Consider the following 20,749-nt stretch of genomic DNA (forward strand, 5'->3'; position numbering starts at 1 on the left):
TTCTCAAGGAACCTCATATTGACCTATAACCTGCGGAAAAGGGTAAGAAATTCTGTATTTGTGAAAAATAAGGTAAATCCTGCCTTTTCCCATATCACTTGTTCCTTCAGATATAATATTACCTTGTTCTGTGTCCTGTCCTGACTGGAGGTCCATTTCTGGGTGTTTCAGTGTCACTATGGGCAAGCCCATCAATGCATCAGTCAAAATAGTAGCATTCAACGAGTATTACATTTGAAACTACATATGCGTTCCTGTTGCAGCCTGCTTCTGTCCCCAGAAATTGATCTCCTGGTGACTGGTGACTGCTGGCACCACACCTCTGTAGAGAGATGAAGATGTTCTAATGACATCAGGGACAGTATTCCGTAGCCTGTGGGCAGCCACAGAAAAAGCCCACAAGTAGTTAGCAGCCAAATGTACCCTCATGGGTTGGAACAACAAAAAGGGATTCCCAGCCTGCCATATGGGCTCATGGGGAATGAGACAGTCCTTCCCATATATGGGCTAGAGTTCATGAAGGACTTTAAAGGTAAACATCAGCAGTTTGAATTGGATGTGGCAATTATTATAGATTGCAGAATAAGGTGTGACATGGTTCCTACAGTTTGCCCCTGCTGTGTTTTGCACCAGTTGCAGATTCTGAATGTTTTCAAGGGCGACCTCATGTAGGACTTTTTGGATGGCAAGACTGAAGTGAAACATTTAGTAAGAATACAACTTTGGACATAGAAAGTTAAATATATAATAGAGTAAGCCCAGTGCAGCTCCAGATGGCTCTGCGGGAGCTAATGCCCCCTGGAGGCTCGCTAGGTGAGCTTGTAGGGGACTGGCATTGCTGACTCTCTACAGCCATGACGAGATCACTCCCAGGTGCCCTCTGCGCCCTCGCTCTAGGCTCGCTCTCTGGTTTACCCAGGACTTGCGGCTTATAAAGCGAGGGCTGAGACGGCTGTGCTCAAGATGAAGCTACAAGAACATCTTACAGGACATTTATGAGATCCTATGAGATGGCTGTCAAAGCCGCGAAGAGAGAGTACTACGCAGCCACGATTGCAGCAACGAGCTCATGCCCAGCCCAATTATTTAGAACAATTCGGTCTATAACTACCCTGCCACAGGGCAGGCCAAATGCTAGGGAAATGGACATAGGCTGTGAGACATTTGCGAGCTATTTCACAGATAAGGTCTTGTTGCTCCGCTGCGACCTCTCCGCCACAGTTGATATGGTAAGTGCGCTTGAGGCTCCATGCACGTCTTTGATTCCAGTTCTGGATCATTTTGACCCACTCAGCCTAGAGGAAGTTGACAAATTGCTCCTAGCTATTTGTCCTACCACATGCCGCCTTGATCTGTACCCGTCATGGCTAGTTAAAGCCAGCCATGATGGGTTTCACAGCACCTTGAGGGAGATTATCAACAAGTCCCTCGTTGAGGGACAATCCCCTGGGGTGCTCAAGGAGGCAGCGATTCGCCTTCTGCTGAAAAAAACATCTCTGGTTCTGGCTGAATTGGCCAACTATCGGCCAGTTTCCAATTTGCCCTATTTGGCGGTAGCGAGTCAGCTACAGAGCTTTTTGGATGACGCTTCCATCCTGGTCACAGGACGGATACAGCACTGGTTGCCCTCACAGATGACCTTCGTAGGCATCTGGATCGAGGCGGTTCGGTGGTACTGATGTTATTAGACCTGTCAGCAGCATTCGACATGGTCGACCATCAGTTACTGGTCCACCGCCACACTGACATAGGAATTTAGGGGCTTGCCTTGCAATGGCTCACTTTCTTTCTCTATGGTTGGGAACAAAGGGCCCGCTAGAGGAACAGCAGTCCAAGAGGCACCCAGTGGATTATGGAGTGCCTCAAGGGGCAGTGCTTTCCCTGATGTTATTTAACATCTATATGCACCCCCTTGCCCAGATTGCTCAGATGCATGGGCAGGGATGTCACCAGTATGCTGATGACACCCAGCTCTATCTGACGTTGGGTGGCCGATCCGACTCCAGACCGGAAGACCTGGACCGGGCACTACAAGCCGTGGCTGGTTGGCTTAGGCTGAGTCAGCTGAAACTGAATCCAATGAAGACAGAGGTTCTGTGCTTGAGTTGGGGCGGTTCAGGGGTGGGGATCCCACTCCCGACCTTCGACAGGGCACCGTTGGTGCTGGCGCCAGAGGTTAGGAGTTTGGGAGTGCTCCTGGATGCTCTTCCGCCAGGCTTTCAGCTAGGGAGCTGCCACCACTATAAGGCCCTGGTCCCTGGTTTTCCAACATCTAGCTTGTGCCTTGGTCTTTAATACGTAGTCTGTGCCTTGATTATTAACACCTAGCCTGTGCCACAGGAAAATCTTGAGCAGAGTGACTTCTAGATGATGCACTGAAATAAGCCATCTTGAATAACTATCTTCAGCACCTTATGAAACTGTTTTAATAATGTATTGTTTTCTATGATTTTATGTTGTTTTAATTGTATTAACGCACTGATTGTGAGCCGCACTGAGCCTGCATTGTGGGGAGGGCGGGGTATAAATGTGATAAATAAATAAATATGAAAATCTCTTTTTTCTCTCTTGTAAAATGATTGTTTATATTGTGCTACTTTGAACTTTTTCATAGTCAAGAAAAGGGAGATAAGCAAAGAGGCCATTAAGTCTGTATGGACAGTTAGTATTTGAACAGTATATACCTGTTTAAAAAGGTAAAGGTTCCCTTGCTCGAAAGCCAGTCAAATCCGACTCTAGGGTTGCGGTGCTCATCTCTGTTTCAAAGCTGAAGAGCCAGCGCTGTCCGAAGACGTTTCCATGGTCGTGGCCGGCATGACTAGACACCAAGGCGCACGGAACGCTGTTACCTTCCCACCGAAGTGGTACCTATTTATCTACTTGCAATTTCTTGCTTTCGAACTGCTAGGTTGGCAGGAGCTGGAACTAGAGACAGGAGCTCACCCCGTCTTGCGGCATCCGGGTCTTGAACTGCTGAACTACTGACCTTCCACAGCCTGCAGTTCAGTGTCTTAACCACTTGAGCCACTGCAGCTCCATATACCTGTTTACCTGAAGACAAATGCTCTTTGACAAGCTTCCTGAAGCCAGAATTCAGACGTGATGCTGGTGAATAATACTTGAAATTTCTTTGATGTTCCAACTGCTCCTTGCCACCAGGGAGTCAAATTCAAGACCCAAAGTTGGTATGCAGCATTTTATTCCCAATGCTGTAAATCGAACCTTCTTCCAAGGAGCCTCCTTCTAATTCGGTTCTTCTGTTGGAGTGGTAGATTAGGGATAGGATCTACTTCAGTATGTGTCCAACTATACAACAATTTAAATCTCAGAAAACTGCCTACTGTGAATGGGAGACTCATTGTGGTCTCTACTGCTTCAGTTTTCTGCCACTGAATCAGTGCAGCCACAGAGAAATGAGATCAAACCTGAACATACTCCCACATCCAAGATTATGAGATCTTAAAATGGCACCCTCTGGCCCATTACGAGTTTTTTTTTTAAAAAAAACCTATATATCCTTGCTAACATTGGCCATTCATAGTTCACTGTGTTTATCTATGTAATTTTGATCTTCTTTTGCTATAGAAAATTTGTTGACATGGTCATTTTTCACAGTGTGAAAAAGAAGTGGGTTTAGAGTGCCTGATCTGTTAATGGATTATTGACTCTGTTTCAAGTTCAGCCTCTGATTTGCTTTTTGAATATGTAAACAGATCTGAAATTCAGTTTTTTTTATTCCATATACAATCCACACATATGTACGCGGGGAGGGCGGGGTATAAGTGGAATTAAATAAATAAATAAATAAATAAATATTTGATTTCCTTGGAGGTAAAACAATATCATTGTAAGGGTTTGAGATTCTGGGCAATGTTGTTCCTGTTTTAGCACTCTTGGGGCGATTTCGCACTAGAGCTGCCTCGCGTAAATTTCACACCCGAAGCTGTGGGGCTGCATTTTGACTCGCAGCTTCGCCCAATTTCCTCCGCAGTTTCGTGATCCTGAAACAGGATCACGAAACTGCGGAGGAAATCGGGCGAAGCCGCGGGTCAAATGCAGCCCCGCAGCCTCAGGTGTAAAATTGACAAATAGTGTCGGGGCAAACGGCGGCGGGCCCGCGAGGCAGCTCTAGTGCGAAATTGCCCTTGGTGAATTTTATAAAACACTTGGATATGGATATTATAATTAATTTGGTGGACCTGCAAGTACCTCCATGGGGGAGAATCTAATTTTCCTCTCCCCCATTTCCTCTTTCCTTTCCCTGAAAGCCCCCATAACTTTTCCACCTCCTTTCCTGCTTTCTTCTTTCCTTCCCACTCATCAGACAACCTCCCTTGATCTGTCTCCCTGTCTTCAGGTTTCCCTCCTCTGGCAGCCTCTCCCCAGGAAAGCTCTGGCTTACTTGTACTGTGGCCACTTCCAGGCAGGGCCATACTGGGTGTTGCACAGTGGCCACCACCAGGCTGGATTGGGATCCAGATACAAAGGTGGGGAACACACAAGAACGTGCAGGGAGGGGCACCTCACTTTTCCTTGTAGCCCCTCCCAACACTATTTCCTATTGCCCTCCTCTTAGCAGCCCCTATATCCTCTCCTCATTCCCTGCTTCTGTCTCTTCTCACCAATCAACCTACCCTTTATCTACCCTCCATCTCTAGTTATTTGTATTATATGTTAACTTTATACATCAGTTTTCTCCACAGTGGGGAACTAAACCAGCTTACCTCATTCTCCTCCTCTACTTTAGCCTCACAACTCTGTGAGGTAGGTTAGGCTGAGAGAGAGAGACTGGACCAAGTTCATCCACAGAGCTTCTATAGCAGAGTGCTGTTTCAAACCTGGGTCTTCCAGATCCGAGCCTAAAACTCTAACCACTACACCACACTTGCTTCTGTACGGGAAGGTGCTGATGAAAAGTAGCAAGCAGCAAGGCCTGGTGGTTGCTGCTAAGTCTAGGCCCAATGCCTTTTACTGAGAGAAACCAAGGCTTGAAGGCAGACAATACTGTTGAGGTTGTCTATAGCAACCTCAAAAATGGCCATTGAAAGGGCACTGATTTCTTAAAACTACAGGTTCTGCCTCTTTTATTTGGGAGGGTTAATCCCCTAATATATTTTTTGAGATTCCAGATTTTTCTGCTAACCTGGGTCTTTTCTAAGGGTTGCGGAAAGATCTGTCTTGTCTGTTCATGGACCCAGTCTCCAGATTTGAGTATCCACAGGTGGAGTCATGTTGAGAATTAGATATGACAGGCTGGGGACCAGCAAGGACTCTTCCCCCACTATGTCCTCTTTCCCATCCACTACCTAGTCTACTTTTATCTTTCCCATCTGTCCTGTGCTCTGGAGGCAGACCTGGTTAAGTATCCTCTGGAGTAGTACCTGCAGGTTTTGATAGTGAGGCTTGGGACCATAGACTGGAGCTGGAACACAGGGAGCTGGAACACCTAGAGACCTATTGATCCAACAGGACAGCCTTCCTAAGCCTCAGCCTAAATAGGCTGGGAGAGGGTCAGGCTCAGCTTCACTGCTGGCAGGTGTTGAAGCTCTGGTGCTGTGCTTTGGTCAGGATGCTGCAGAGAAGTATCTTTCTCACTGCATGGCTCTGGAATGGGGTTGTGCTCAGCCAGTCTGGCAGTTCACCTCCTTTGGGCCATCTCAGCTCAGGCCTTCTGCTGCTGCTGCTGTTCCTGTGGAATGGGAACAGGTCTGGGAGGTAGGGGCCTGGATTTGAGACTTGTTCAGTAGAAGTCTCTTGGCTATCTCAGGGGCCAGCCATCGAGGATTCATTTGCAGGCTCCAACAGGGTGACCTCTGGCACTGCTGATGTATTGTTAGCCCACATCTCTAGCATGTTAGGCCTTCCCTGGTCCCTCTGGTCCTCCTCAATGTATGGCCTTGGCACTTCAGCACCCCCATAGAACACAACCAAGACTGTGTTTGCATTTGTCTGCTTCTGCGCATGCACAGCAGAACTTAGAAAAAAACAACCAACCCAGCTGTGGGTACGTAGTTGCAGTGATGTGAATGACCAACCACGGGCCTGCAGCACTATGATGCTGGCTTATGGGGCATTGTGATTGATGCGAAGCGTCCCAAACTCAAGCGGCTTCTCTAAGTATGCCATCATTAACATCATTAGCCCATTCCCTGGTTTTCATCGTTGACAGCTAGTGCCTACGTATGCTACATATAACGATTAAGATTGTAGAACATACTGATGATTTTACCGCCATCTTTAACTATTTATATCTATTTAGCTAGCACTTTATGATTGTGGATTGTTTTAAACTGGTTTTATCTATGTTTACAATTGTCTATTTATATTTTATCTTTTGTAAGCCGCCTGAGCCTGCCTCGGCGGGGAAGGTGGGGTATAAATCCAACTAATAAATAAATAATAAATAATACATTTAAAGCTGAGATACTGCCATGGCAACCTGCTCGTGTGACCACACCCATTGTGAGGTAGGTTAGGTTGAAAGTGTGTAACTGGACCAAGGTCATCTAGTGATCTCCCATAGTAGCGTGGTGATTCAAACCTGGGTCTCCCAGAACCTAGTCTGAAACTCTAAACACTACACCATACTGGCTTTTGTGGGGTGGCTGATGTTGAACAGGAGCAAGTAGCCAGGCCTGGGTGTATCATAGGGCTGCGGAGTCCCCCCGGGGGGCGGATAATCCCCCACTTTGGAGGCCCGATTTCCGCCGCTGCGGAATCGGGCCCCGGGGGGAACCCCGCCCCGGCATGCACGTCAGCCAGATGTGATGTGATGACGCCGGGCATGCTGGGGGCGGGGCCACAGCCATCTGAGGGGAAAACTGGCAGTACTGTTGTAGTTGCCTGGCAATAGCCACTGAGTGGCAACCCTAGTGTATCATGCAAATCGGGTGGTAGCCAGTCACCCGATGGTTGTTACCAGGCCTGGCCCCTATGAGTCCTCCTTCAAATGACAAAACAGATCTGGAAAGGGCCCTGTCCCTTCCCCCTGCCTTATATAAAAACAACAACAACAAAACCCCAAGGCCTGAAGACTGGCAGTACTGTTGTAGTTGCCTGGCAATAGCCACTGAGGACACCTGTTTCTTAAAGATACAGACACTTTGTATTATTTATGGGGATTTAATCACCAAGTGTTTTCCAAACGATTATAGGTTTTTTAAAGAATATAGGGTTATGGTTATTTTGGTTATTTTGGGAAATATTTCAGCTACCTTCTTTCAACATTAACATCAAAATGGGTGGACTTTTGGTACCATCCTAATGAAAGCCACAAGAACAGATATTTTAAAGAAAAATCTATGCATGCATCCTTCATACCTGGTGGGAGATGTGTACACTGCGTGGTTGTGTAACCATATCTGAATTCAGACAGTTCTATGACTAAAGACTCTAAATCAGTTGTGTGATGACTGATCTGTTTGTATTTTGGTTGTATTTTGCTAACAATGTAAAAATAGTGTCATGAGTGGAGGAGTTTCAAATTTGTTCTGTATTTTTGTTCTTTTTGCTCACTGTTTTTGCAACACAAATAAAACAAAAGAGGTTGCTTTCTAAGTTAAAACTTCAAAACAATGTTGGAACCAGTTTTTTCAGATTCAGAAAAGATAGGAGAAACCATAAAATCTGATAAAAGCCAGAAAAAGTCTTTACAAGGGTATAACTTTGCAACTGTAATTAGCTGCGTGCAATGAGCATGACCTATTTTGTCAAGACATTTCCGTATTATAGCTTCAAATATAGCGTGGAATTATTTGGCTAATTAATTAACCTGTTTGTTTGTAAACTTTGACTGAGACAAATGAAAATCATCATAGCATAATTTACCATTTTTAATTCCTGCCAATGAAAATATTACTATGGGTTCTTATTAGGTTGGCAGTAAACATAGTTAATCATTTCATTATGCCCTATTGGAAGAAGGAGAGTACTAAATTGGATACAAGCAACTAGAGCTGAGATTTTTAATACAGTTTTATAGAAAGCTGATTGCAGTTAACACAAGGTAAATAATTCCTTGAGAGTAAGGCCCAGATGGCATATTATGACCAACATTCATTGCCCATCACACACGTTTCCTTGGTAACATGTAGGAATGGGCAAAAAAAATTGTTTTCATATTCATTTTCATTTCAAAAGCTTCATTATATTAATTATTACACATTTGTTTTCAGTATTGTGTTCATTTTAATTTCCATTGGTTTCAATGGGAAATACTTCAGGCTGAAATATCTTTATTTTCCATCCAGTTTGGCAGAAATTATAAAGAACTACCCTTGAACAATTGTCTTTGAGCCAGGTAGGAGTAGCATGTGTGTGTGTGGGGGGGGTATGCCTCCTCCTGTGCTGAACTCCAAACACTTGGGGCAGCTGAAAGAGTGAGCCAGTTGTGAATACGGGCAGAACAGTAGACAACACAGGCAGCTGCCCAGGACCCCACACTGGGGGGGGGGAGAACAGACTGTGACCCTGCCCCCAGTAGTGGGGGCAGTCAGTTCGGCAGTAGTTCCTGCTTATGCCTGGCCCAGGTAGCCAGCTTGGCAGTGGTGCCTGCTCATACCCACCCTATCCAAGGCTTGGGCAGCTGGCTTCTGGTGACAGCAGCAACTCCCCTCTGCATCACATAAGGCAAGGGCTGCCCCTTGCTTGGACCCCGGTGGCAGGGGGTAGGCAGAGTGGGAGGCTGCAGTGATTTTGGGGCCCCATACTGGATTTTTGCCCTGAGTTCCAGAATCACTGAGGCCACCCCTGGATGTGAAAGTACACATTTCCATAGCTCATATCAAAACAAAAATTCTACCTAGATTCCTCTTTATAATTATGATGTTACCACTATCAATTAAAAGTGCAATGCTGAATCCTATTCAGCAATTATTCAATAATTTCATTTGGAGTCCAGGAGTCCAAGCCCAGTGTCCATCACTGGCATGAGGCAAAGTGGGGTGGGCAACAGAAGCAATGCTCCTCCTTTACCTCTCACCCCTCCTTAAAGAGACCAGCTCTCATCAGAAGCGCTGGCCACCTGTCTGTGGAGAGGAGGGCATCAGCCATCAGCCCCACAGGCACCCCATGGTGGCTCAACGCACAGACAGTGTATAGGGCCCCAGAGGGTGACGATGGACAAGAATGTGGAAGCGATGCTGCCCCCTGCTCACTACTGGCCATGGCAGTCAGACAGGAGTCCAAGCTGTCGAGGGAGTCCCTGTGCCAAACTGCATGCCACCCCAGCTGGAGGCACTGCAGGAGGAAGGGTGGGGAGGCCAGGGGCACAGAGAGACTCTGAGAAGTCCCTCAACAGCCTCTCAATGCACCCCTGTTCCTCCCCTGCATCCCTCACTATGGCAAGAAGCCCCTCCAGGTGCCTGGCAGCTGCCATTACAGATGCTGCCAGCCCCTCCATCCCTTGCTGCCCCCTGGAAAAAGCTTCCTGCCATTTGCAACAGCTCTCCAGCTGCTCCCAATCAATTACTGCTCACATGAAGGAAAGGATGGGTGGGATGGGCTGTGCCGGATAAGAGCCCTATGTGCAGAGACCAGGCAAGGAGCCAGGATCCTCTCTCACCTCCGGACAACCAGCAGCCTTGACACCTGGCCCAGGGGCACCTGCCCTTCCCCCTCGTCACCAGGGCAGGGCCACACTGGCATCCAAAGTCATCAAGGCCACCCTCTGTGTTGCCTTCTCCTAAAGCACCAGAGCCAAGGATCCTGGGATGCCCGGTGTCTGCAGGGGTGCACTGAGTGCCGGCTTGAGGTCCATGACATCAGTAGTGTTGGTCCATGACATCAGCAGCGAGAGTCAGGGAACAGGGACCTGGGCACAGAGGGAAAACACAGTGGTCAGTCCATGGGAGCTCCCAGGCAGCCACCAAGCCCGTGCACACACACCCCCCGCGGAGGTGGCCCACCTCTCTCAGCTCCCAGCCTGCAAAATTTAGTAATCAGAATTAATTGTGCAAATTTAGGCATACTTATTTTTGTGTTTAAAACATGAATAAAGTATTTATTTGCAATAACCAAAGGCTGTGGTAACAAAGTACAAGCGGAAAAGAGAAAGAGAAAGGCCATGAGATCATAAAAGCATACAAATTGATTTAAATGAGTACCAATGTCATATCATCACAGCTAAAGTGACCTCAGCCATCAGTAACAGTCCATTAATGAAGTTTTATGTAGTGTATTTTCAGTGTTCAGGTCCTTGATTATTAAATACAAGGAAAAAAGAAAGATAGATAGAAGAGTTGTAGGGACAGTGAAATAATATTTATTCAAGAGGAAGCAATAAGGAACTGGAGTACTGACGAACATTCCAACCGCAGTACTGAAGATTCTTTCAGGTACTATAACATACAGGGATGTGGAATGTTATAGTATAGCCTGATCTCATCTGATCATGAAAGCTAAGCAGGCTCGGTACTTGGATGGGAGGCCACCAAGGAAAACTCTGCAGAGGAAGGCAATGGCAAACCACCTTAATCACTTGCCTTGAAAATGCTCTGGGGTCATGATAAGTCAGCTGCAACTTTAAGGCACTTTACATACACACACTATAACAGTCTTAAAATATTAAAATGTCTCTTAAATTTGCACTCCACAGATTATCAAAAGTTGGAACTCGCCCTGAGCCTGCTTTGCGGGGAGGGCGGGATATAAATGGAAGGAAATAAAACCAACCAACCAACCAACAAAGTAGCCTATAATTATAGCTATCTGAAAACATATGATTCTGTATCCATCCCACAAGGTTTGTTACAGAATCATGTGTACGTATGTGTTCTCTGCTGTTGCTACTGATTGATAGTAGAGATGGGTACAGACCGTGTGCCCTTAGGGTTTGATGTAAGGCTTAAAAGAGGCATGCTTCTGATTTGGGAAGGCACTTCTAACCAAAGGAACTCCATTCTCCCCATTTTATGTTCTCCTGTGAAACATTTATTACAGAAAGCTCATTCCTTGGTAGCAATTTCCATCAGATTATGGAGATAATGGTATTTTAATTGGATTGCAGTCAGCGATAAACTGATGCTGACTGATGATGAGTGTGCCAGAGTTGATTGGTATTAAGTAAGTGAGCTGTATTTTTATTTATTTTTACTTGTAAGAAGCTGATTGAAAATTGCAGTCAGTTATTCTGAGTCACCCAGTACAATGTTTGCAGGCTGCAGAAGACACAAACTTTCTATTGATAATATGGATCAAATATACCAGATGGAAACCCTTCAGAAATCTGATTTTTTAAAAGTAGAGCGCTAATTCATTATGCTGTAAAAAGTGGGAATCCAGTTTTGTTACAAACCTTTCTGTTCACTAAGGCTTTTAGTTTGTCTGTCTAGAAAATTGTTATCCTGCCTTTTTCACAACCCGGCTCAAGACAGGTTACAACGAAAATTAAAAGAATATACAATTAAAAATGCATAAAAACAAACAGATATAATTTAAAATTAGGTGGCAGTGTCAAAAGCCCCCCTGAGCCCTCCTTGCATTATTTGTGGAATCTTAATAGAAGGCTTCTTGACAACTTCAGGAAGGCCATTTTATACAATAGCTGCTGCCACTGAAAAAGATTCTTACCTCCATTCCACTACTGGAAAATTTAGTGTGTATCCAAACTACTGTCTTACCCGAGAGCAGGGAATAGCCAATAGATACTGGTACAAATAGTTCTCGATAGGTATTCAATACCCTTGCCCTGTCACCACACATGCCTCAGAATGAGATCTCTGTGTGTGTGTGTGTGTGTGTGAGAGAGAGAGAGAGAGAGAGAGAGATAACAACAACAAACTTTTATAAGAAATAGTTACAACAATTGATCCAAATACAGAAGATATTTATTTTATTCATTTAAAACATTTATTAGCTGCCTTTCTATCTTGTGGCACTGAAGGCAACTTACAATATAAATAACATAAAACACATAAAAGATGACAGCTTAAAATCTCAGGACTGCCAATAAATAAAACCTAAATTAGTCAAATGCAGTCCTAAATAAAACTATCTTCAACTGCCTCCTGAAGTTCAAAAGTGAGAGGGCCAGGCACACCTCTCTGGGGAGGTTGTTCCATAATTGAGAAAACAAAATTTTTTGGCTGGGTTATCTGGTCACATAGTTTGCAACAATCAGTAAGAGTTCCACTGAAAGTAAAGGGTTAACATTATTTATGCTGCTGCTTCAAAATCCTGCTTGAGGTGGCTTCTAATGAGAAACTAGGGATGGGCACAAAGTGGGAAAATGCTGTTCGTGATAGTTCATGTTTCATGGCATACACCGTTCGTGAACCACAAACCAGCGCAAACATTTAAGAGCTAAATGAACCCATTCAGTTTGTGAGGTTTGTGACATGGCAGCAGCATGCTAGAGACTCCAGACTTACAGGGTATCTCTGGCTGACTCTCCTATACTTGCCCACCATGTTTGGTGAGGATTGGATTTATGGGGCCTGAGTTACAGCCCCCTCACTTTTGAAAAAGCAAGGACAATAGAAGCCCAGCAGAACAGAATCAAAGTCCCAGAGAATCTCTGCAGTAGAACCTGAAGGTGGAGGGTATTTTTGCAAGCCCAGCAGAACCAGTGCAATATACCAAGTGCCCAGCAGTACCAGTGCAATCAAAGAGTACCAAGCTGAATCCAGTGCCATTGTGGCAATGCCAGCTCAACAGGACTGATGTCTAGCACAAAATCACACTCCAAGCAAGGGGGGGGGATTTGCAAGCCCAGAAGAACCCAGTGCCCTTGTGGCAATGCCAGCTCAACAGGGCTGATGTGAAGTACAGAATCATGATCCAAGGAGGGGGGTTGCAAGCCCACCACAACCAGTTCACTGTAGAATGCCCAGCAGAACTCACTGCCACTGTGGCACTGCAAGCTTAAAATGATTGATCTCAAAGCACAGTCACAAAAAATCCAAGCAAGGGGGAGGGTTTTACAAGCCCAACAGGAAGTGTTGCCTCAGTGCTTAGTTCTTGTGACCCTTTCTTACACACCCAGGAAAATGCTGATTGCCACTTTGGGGTCAGGAAGCAATTTTTCTACAGGATAGTTTGGCCAGGGATCCTGGAGGGGGTTTTTTTGTGTGTGTTATCTTCTGGGCATGAAACAGCGGTCACTGTAGTTGTGGAGGGGGAAGTATTTGTGAATTTCCTGCCTTGTGCAGGGGGTTGGACTAGATGACCCTGGAGGTCCCTTCCAACTCTATGATGCTATGATTCTAAGCAGTTACAATGTGCAGAAATGCCCAGCAGAACCCAGTGCCACTGGCACTGCAAGCTTAAAAGGACTGATCACAAAGCACGCAGTCACAAATCCAAGTATGGGGGTGGAATTTTGCAAGCTCTGTGCAAGAAAATGGGAAGTGAACATGAAGGAAGGCCAAGGGGGGGGGGCAACCTTATTGAAACTGACATGACTGGTTTCCAAGGCTGGAGAATTCCACACACACACATTGCTTTGAAGCTTGGTCAACATTTTTTTTGAGTGGAGACTGTCTGGAAATATATCCATTCACGAATGGACATGAACTGCTTGAAGTTCATAGAAAGTTCATACTTGTTGACCTGCCATGAACTTCAGGCAAAAATTCATCATGAGCTTTAGTTCGTGAGCTGGTTCATGCCCATCCCTAATTAAAACACAAGCCATTAAAACACAACCCATTAGGCATAAGCAGCATAAGAACTAAGCCATTTAAAAGCTGTTAGGATAAAACCACTAATTAAAAGCATGGGTAAAAAGATGTGTTTTAGCCTGGTGCCTAAAAGAAACCAAAGTAGGTACCAGGTGAGCCTTAAGTCAGAGGACTTTCCAAAGATGAGGTGCTACCACCAAAAATTCCCTGTCTCTAGTCACCAACTGCTTCACCTCTGAAGGCAGGGGCTTAGAGAGCTGGGTTTGAGGGGCAGATCTTAACTGGTGAACTGGATAGTATGGGAGGAGAGAGTCCTTCAACTACAAAGAGTTCATGACATGGTGTGGCAGCAAGTTTTAATGAAAATTCCAAACTTCAGGGCTCCTGCGAAATCTAGATACTCCACAACAATGGCCCAATATCTTAAAATTTTAGATTTTCCTCCCCACAGGAGGGCTTTTACCCTGGCTAGATGTGATGTAATGCCATCAATGGTATTAGAAGGGAGATATAAGAAGATCCCATATTCTGAAAGGATTTGTCCCTGCTCCCAGGCAAGGTAGAAATGTTGGGACACGTTTTCATCTACTGCCCTTTTTATATTAAAAAAAAATTGATATAAGACAATTCTTCCTTTTTTGGGTGAACTAGTAGTAGTGATGGAGAGGGCCTGTTTGGAGAAACTATTGATAGTTGAAATTCCAGCAATCACCAAGGTAGCAGCTAAGTTCTGTACTCAGGCGATTAAAGTGTGAAGCAACAATAGATCTGTTTTATAGGACTTTCCCCCTCTTGTTTTGATTTTATGCTGTTTTAGATTTAATATACATTTTTCCCTTTTTTTCTTGAAATGTGACGATTGGTATATTTTATCTTTGTAATGTGATGCCTTGTATATTTTTAATGATGTACTTTTTAGCTATTATATCTAAATAGGTTTTGATTCTGTTGTATTTCTGAATATGGTAATTGACTGTAAATAAATAAACTGAACTGAGTCCTTCGGCTACCCTAGGCCCAAGCCATTAAGTGCCCTGAGGATAAAAACCAGCACTTTGAATTGTTCCCAGAAAGAGCTGCCTTTGGGTGTCTAGTCTGCTGAGTACAGAATTTCATTTAACATTCTGTACCTGGAAAGAATTTCTGAGGGGAACAGGTGTTTGAAAGTGACTGCTGAAAGGTGGACAACTTATAAACAGATAATTATGGGTTTTGGTGCCCGTGATAAGAGCAGTATGTTTGATGACTTCATGTGAGAAGTTGCATTCTACAATGGTACAGTTGTCTTCCCAAGTAGAAAGATACCAGTGAATGATAGTTAATTTTTAAAAAAACCTTCAATAAATCAAATAAATGCTTCCATAATTGGAAAGGGTATCAAACATGTGTTTTAGAAACAGTCAGTAAGATCATGGGCCACAAAACAGCTATGCTCCCAATTAAAAAAGGAATATGGGGTGTATTGAATGAATTCAGGGATGTGAGACATTTTTATCTCTGAACTCTGAAATTCTAATGAGGACTCCAGCCTATAACCCACATCTCCACCAGGAGATCTCTTTGAAGGATAGATTCACAGGGGATGGAGTGGTGGAGAATGGCATGATTACTGACAACTACCACTGGTTTCTGAACCATATTTGTTTGTTTCTTGTTCTTTGAGAATTTGTGCCTCTGGCCTGTCTAATACTCATCAGTGGAATGCCCCTAATTGGATAATTGGCAGAGTGTTTCCTGTTCTTCACTGTTTCAGCAAATATTTGCTTTGGTTTTTGCATTCATGTCTTGCTCTCAATTGCTCTTAATATACTTCCACTCAACTGGGGACAGATGTGTTTGTTTTACCTTGCCCAAATGCAGCCACAGTGGACATGATTGTGTAGGATTATTGCTCATGCCCTACCAGAGAGACCTTGCTTACTTGCAATGCCTGTGTGCAGGTTTCTAGTGCTCTCTGTGCTTTGAATATTTTACTCTGCCATTTAAACATTAGGCCTTTTACCTTGTATGAGAGAAGATTAAACAACTGGCTTTGAATTCTACAGAAAGGCATGGTTCACAGGTGGAATGCTTTAGCATGTCATTATGATAACTGAGCTCAGGGAGTCTAGACAGGAAGGCAGCTGCATGTTTTCTCTAGGACTGTAGAGTTCCCTTTGGAAATATTGGACTGAAAAAGAAAGTGTTGATGACAATATATGGAATGAGTTAGCCCCTAAAGTAAATATTGAATAGGGATGGTTTGGTTTTTGAAAGGATCTCAGAGCCTCTTCAACTTGATTTTTTGATATGTAGTCTCTTAAATGTTCAGCTAAAAATGCGAAGTCAAAATATGAATGCCAGAATCACATGTGTCCTTACAGATAAATTAGCCTGGGAGAAAGGGTTGGCTGGAACTGTCTGCTGAGTATACATTTAGTAACAGATCCAGGTTTGCTTGTATAACATGCATTCAGTTCTGGGGAAATGAGTGATTAAGCCTGCAGTCCCAGTGATGTTACTCCAGAACTTAGGGTTGCCAAGTCAACTTACCTGCAAAGTGGAGAGATTCCTGGCTCCATTGGGAGTCTCCCTGTGTGCGCACATTGCGCGCGTGCACCACGATGACATCTCCGGAAGTGATGTCATCGTGTCGCCCACATTGGGGGCGGGGCACCGTGACTCGAGGGAAAACCATAGAGTTTTCCCTCAATTCACAGAGTGTCCCCCCCACAACATGGCCAGCGTGATGATGTCACCTCATGCTGGGGACGCCCTCTGGCAGGGGGTGGAGTTCCCCTCGGGGCCTGATCTGCCAGCGGTGGGTAACGGGCCTCCCGGGCGGGAATTTACCCGCCCCTAGTGGGGGCTTGGCAAGTCTACCAGAACTTCCTTTTCTCCCAGTCTCTATGGCAAACTACAGGGTCTGCCCACTGAAGCTGCCATTTTCCAGGGGAACAAATAAACGTAGTTTGGAGATCAATTGTAATTCCAGGAGAACTCCAGGCCCCACCTGGAGGCTGGCAACCCTAAATCACCCCTACATGCAGATTTTGGTGGGGAGGTTATTTCACCATAGTAAACTGAAGTGGAATAATAAATGCCAGAACTTCATGAAAACTGATTCACATAAACAGCTGATCACATTGAGAAGGTACCACAGAATTGATTTTAAATTAGAGTGAGCTGTTCCATGAATATTGCATTGATGAAGTGGGGTGTAAATAGTTTAAATGCAATAAACTGTATTTCAGTCACCGTGTCAATTGTCCAAATCTGTTAATCAAGCCTCAGTCTGCTGGTGCCTGACAGCAGAATAGATGTGAAGCGTGCTTGGCGTTATATTTCAGTTTAGGGCATTTAATTGCAACCTCATTCATGCTGAGTAGGACTTAGGTAAGCATTCGTGAAGGGAAACAAAATTATAAAGCATCAATAAAGATTGCAGACCTTAGTCTAATTGAGTCATATTTCCCAGGGGAAAAGAAAGAGAATGTGGTGTGTTTGGAACTTTGTAAAATGTCCAGTCTGTTATCTGTGCCAGAAAGACCAACTCCTAAAGGAACGGCAGTTCTTTTGTACATCTTGTGGTCTAGTTCTGTTCATAAACATAATTGAAAATTGCTGAGGATTTGAAAGGAAGTTGTAAATAAAAGCGTGTCATTTATATCATATCAGGCTTTCAAACTCTTTTCTGCCTAATAGCAGTCTTCTTCCTGTTAGTCTTAAACATAGCTTTTTCGTTGCTGTTTTCCACACAAGTAGGATTGAGGAAAAATAACTGGTCCGTTTGAATAAAATGGCATAAACCCAGCCTTTGCAATCCCTATTCAAGATTTTGTTCCCTTTTAAGATTAATTTTACCTCATCTGGCTGTAAAACATGGTGGATGCCATGATCTTAGTTTTTTTGATGTTGAGCTTCAAGCCCACTTTTGCGTTCTCCTCTTTTACTCTGAGCAAGAGGCTCTTAAGGTCCTCTTCACTTTCTGCCATTAGAGTGGTATCGTCTGCATATCTGATTGCATAGTCTTTGTGCATGACTGGAGCAAAACACAATTAAGGGCTGTTTTTGTCTGGCGAGCCTATGCAATTCAAAGACTTGCACTGTTTGACAGTAAGAGACTTCTTCATCCAGGGAAGAATAGTCTTCTCTTTCACAAGGTCTTTTTCTTGCTATGTAGACACTTAATACCTGGCAGCATTAGCCTGCTCCAGAGAGCCTGAAAATGTAAGTGTAGCCCAGAACTGTTACTGTATACACAATCCATTTAGTGTTGTTCAATGTTTTACTGGCACACAGCAGGAGCAGACTAGATATCATTTATGCTGAGTTACTTTCTTGATTAAAGAATGTGAAATTGCTCTTGTGTTCCACCCCATGTTAGTACAAATGGCCTGAACTCAGGAAGGAAAATGCTGCTGCTGCTAATGTTCCTTGATTGATCAGTTACGGGGGGAGGGAAGGCTGGGGGACTCCCAGACTGAGTGGCTTCAGCTAGTTGTGTTAGAGCCCATGAGATAGGTGGAAGTTGCCTTTTCAGTTGTGATTTTCACCACCTACTTCTGTTATAAATCATGGTAGCCATATATGGGTACTGCCAAAGGGCAAAGATTGGATCAAGCAGTTGATTAGTTTCCGCGTGACTGCCTTCAGCCTTTGTGTGAGTTATAAAGAGCTTAATTATATGTAATATAATGGAACTAGTGTATGGTGATGTAGCCATGCAAAACTTGTATTTGGGATGGGAAAGCATTTGGATATCATCCTATCTAGTCAATATACAGAACTTTGTTGTGTTTCCTGTCAGTTGCATTCAGTACTGTAATTTTCTTTTGGCAGTCATAACATGACTTCAAAATGACCTTTTTATTTCATCTCAAGACCTACTTTTACCATGTCACTGTTGCATGGAAAGCTAGAGAGAAATGCCAGTGAATTATGTACTAATTTTGCATTTCAGAAAGAAGGCGCAGCATCTATGGCTTTTAACACAATCCGTTTATCTCACAGTATTTTCAGATACGTTGTTTCCCATCTCAAGTTGGCAGATGATACACAGTGAATTAGATGTATGTATGAATGGTATTACTAACATCTTGACATTTTGAAAATGTTTGTAAAACCTTTGTTATACTGTTTTCCACACTAAGTAGCCACTGGTGGTATCTATACCCAAACAAGTCTTTTCAAGTTACTATGGAAAGGGGACAAGATCCTTAGCCACTTTTGTAGGGAGTCTAGAATAATTAAGAGATGCCCTTTGGGAAGTGATGAGAATACAGAATGTGCCATCAAATTAAAATAATGCTAAAATGGCTAAGAAAGGTCCTTAGGACTGTATTTATATGGTGCTGCCAGTGTACATGGTCAGGGCCAATTAGGGCAGGGAGCAGAAGGGTCATTTGGCCTGGGCCTTGAACTCAAAGGGGTCCTCAAATGTAAACATATGCTAATTTCCTTGGTATTTGGTAAGTTCTGTAACTTTTTGTGTGTGCATCATGTGTTGCCATTTTTTGTTTATTATGGGTGCGTGTCTCAAAAACTGGAAGTGAACACAGCCTCGCTGGACCTCTCAGAAGGGTTATTACACAGTTCTGAAAGACAAGTCCCTACCCAATCTGAAGTTCAACATAAGGGAGGAGAGGGAGACAGATGGGGGAACAAACAGAACATGCAGTTCAGTTGCAGAGTTTTCTAGTAATGTCCTAAACAGAGTTACAGCCTTCTGACCCAGGGTTGCCAACTCTGGGTTGGGAAATACCTGGAGATTGCCAGTGTGTCCGTCCTCTAAAGCAGCCATTTCCACCAGGGGAACTGATTTCTGTCATCCGGAGATCGATTGTGATTCTGTGAGATCTCCAGCCCCCACCTGGAAGTTGGCAACCATATTTTAAGCTTCTTGACTTCCGTGTACTTAGAAGGGTATAATGTTGCTTAATAAATGCTGTTGTGGTTGCAATAGAGCAGATGTGTCGAACTCATTTGTTATGAAGGCCGTTTCTGACATAAATGTCACTGTGTTGGGCTGGGCCGTGCATGCCATAAAATGTAATGCCAGGTGCCAGAGCTATAAACTGTACAAAGGACAGCAGCTCGTTGCTCCAAGTTGGTGTATCCTCACTGCAAGGCTCCATTGCAAAGGAAAACCCATATGTGAAGACTGGAGAGCCAGTGGTGCAGCCCTGGGCAGACGCTCCCATGCTGCTTGACTGCTGCACACAGGTTTATTCCACCATGCGGAAGCCACAATCAGAGTGGCTCTGCCCACTCCCCTCCCAAGCAGTTCCCTGTTCCCTCCCTTGCACTAGTTGCTCCCGGGCCACATCCAGCCCCCGGGCCTTATGTTTGACACCCCTGCAATAGAGGATTTATGCAAAGAACAGGGGAGGCAGTTTCAACTAATTTCACCTTTCTGCTGTAGCATCCAGGGCTGCATGGCCTATAGTGCAGGGGCTCCCCTGCCACAACCAACTTGCTCCATTCACTGAAACTTTGGATCCAACCCATTGTTATTCTGCTGGGTATTCTTTGGATTAGGATATTTAGAATGTGACTATCTGAGGAGAAAAGTATTAAGTTTAATATGTGGTTTAATCTTGAAAGCGCTATTGTCTTGTTGATGCCTTAAGGCAATTACGTGATTGCTTCCATCATTATTAACATAGAATTCAATTTTCTAAATGCTCTTTCCTGGAGCTGGTCACCTTATATCTGTATTGCTTACATCAACAGTTATATTAATAGAATGCGAAGGAAGATAGAGTAAGGTCAAAAGAGGGTCCCTGGACTTCTGGATTGGACAAGATAACAGCAGATTTTGCTGAAGGCTTGAATAACAAAATAACTGAACCACAGATCTGATTGATCAACAAACTGAAACCATGTACATCAACTGAGAAAGGCTTAACAATGCAACTCCACATGTTCTTTCTTTTTTGCGTGTGCAGTTTTACATTCTGGATACACTTGACACAGACTTGATTATAATTACTCTTAATGGTCTTTCACCTCTGTCCTTGTGTTCCCCTCCCAAATGCAACTGTCACAGTCCCCCCCTTCAACAATGTCCCTGTGGGGTTCAAGGGCATGCCCCTGTCCTCAGTGACTCCCTTATCCATTCCTCCTTGTTGCTGCTGTCATCCTGGCCA

The 20,749-nt window shown here is 44.2% G+C and overlaps 1 protein-coding gene across 1 annotated transcript in view; it reads left to right on the forward strand.

The window, feature by feature from the left end:
- KCNH1 (potassium channel, voltage gated eag related subfamily H, member 1) overlaps positions 1–20,749 on the forward strand; it is a 359,758-nt gene that overhangs the window by 216,204 nt on the left and 122,805 nt on the right. The window contains exon 11 of the mRNA XM_015427609.1: positions 1–42. This exon is cut by the window's left edge and continues 1 nt beyond it. Coding sequence (XP_015283095.1) covers positions 1–42 — 42 coding nt within the window. The remainder of the gene's footprint in view (positions 43–20,749) is intronic.

This window comes from Gekko japonicus, unplaced genomic scaffold, assembly GCF_001447785.1.
Source record: "Gekko japonicus isolate JY-2015 unplaced genomic scaffold, Gekko_japonicus_V1.1 scaffold45, whole genome shotgun sequence".
Classification (NCBI taxonomy): Eukaryota; Metazoa; Chordata; class Lepidosauria; order Squamata; family Gekkonidae; genus Gekko; species Gekko japonicus.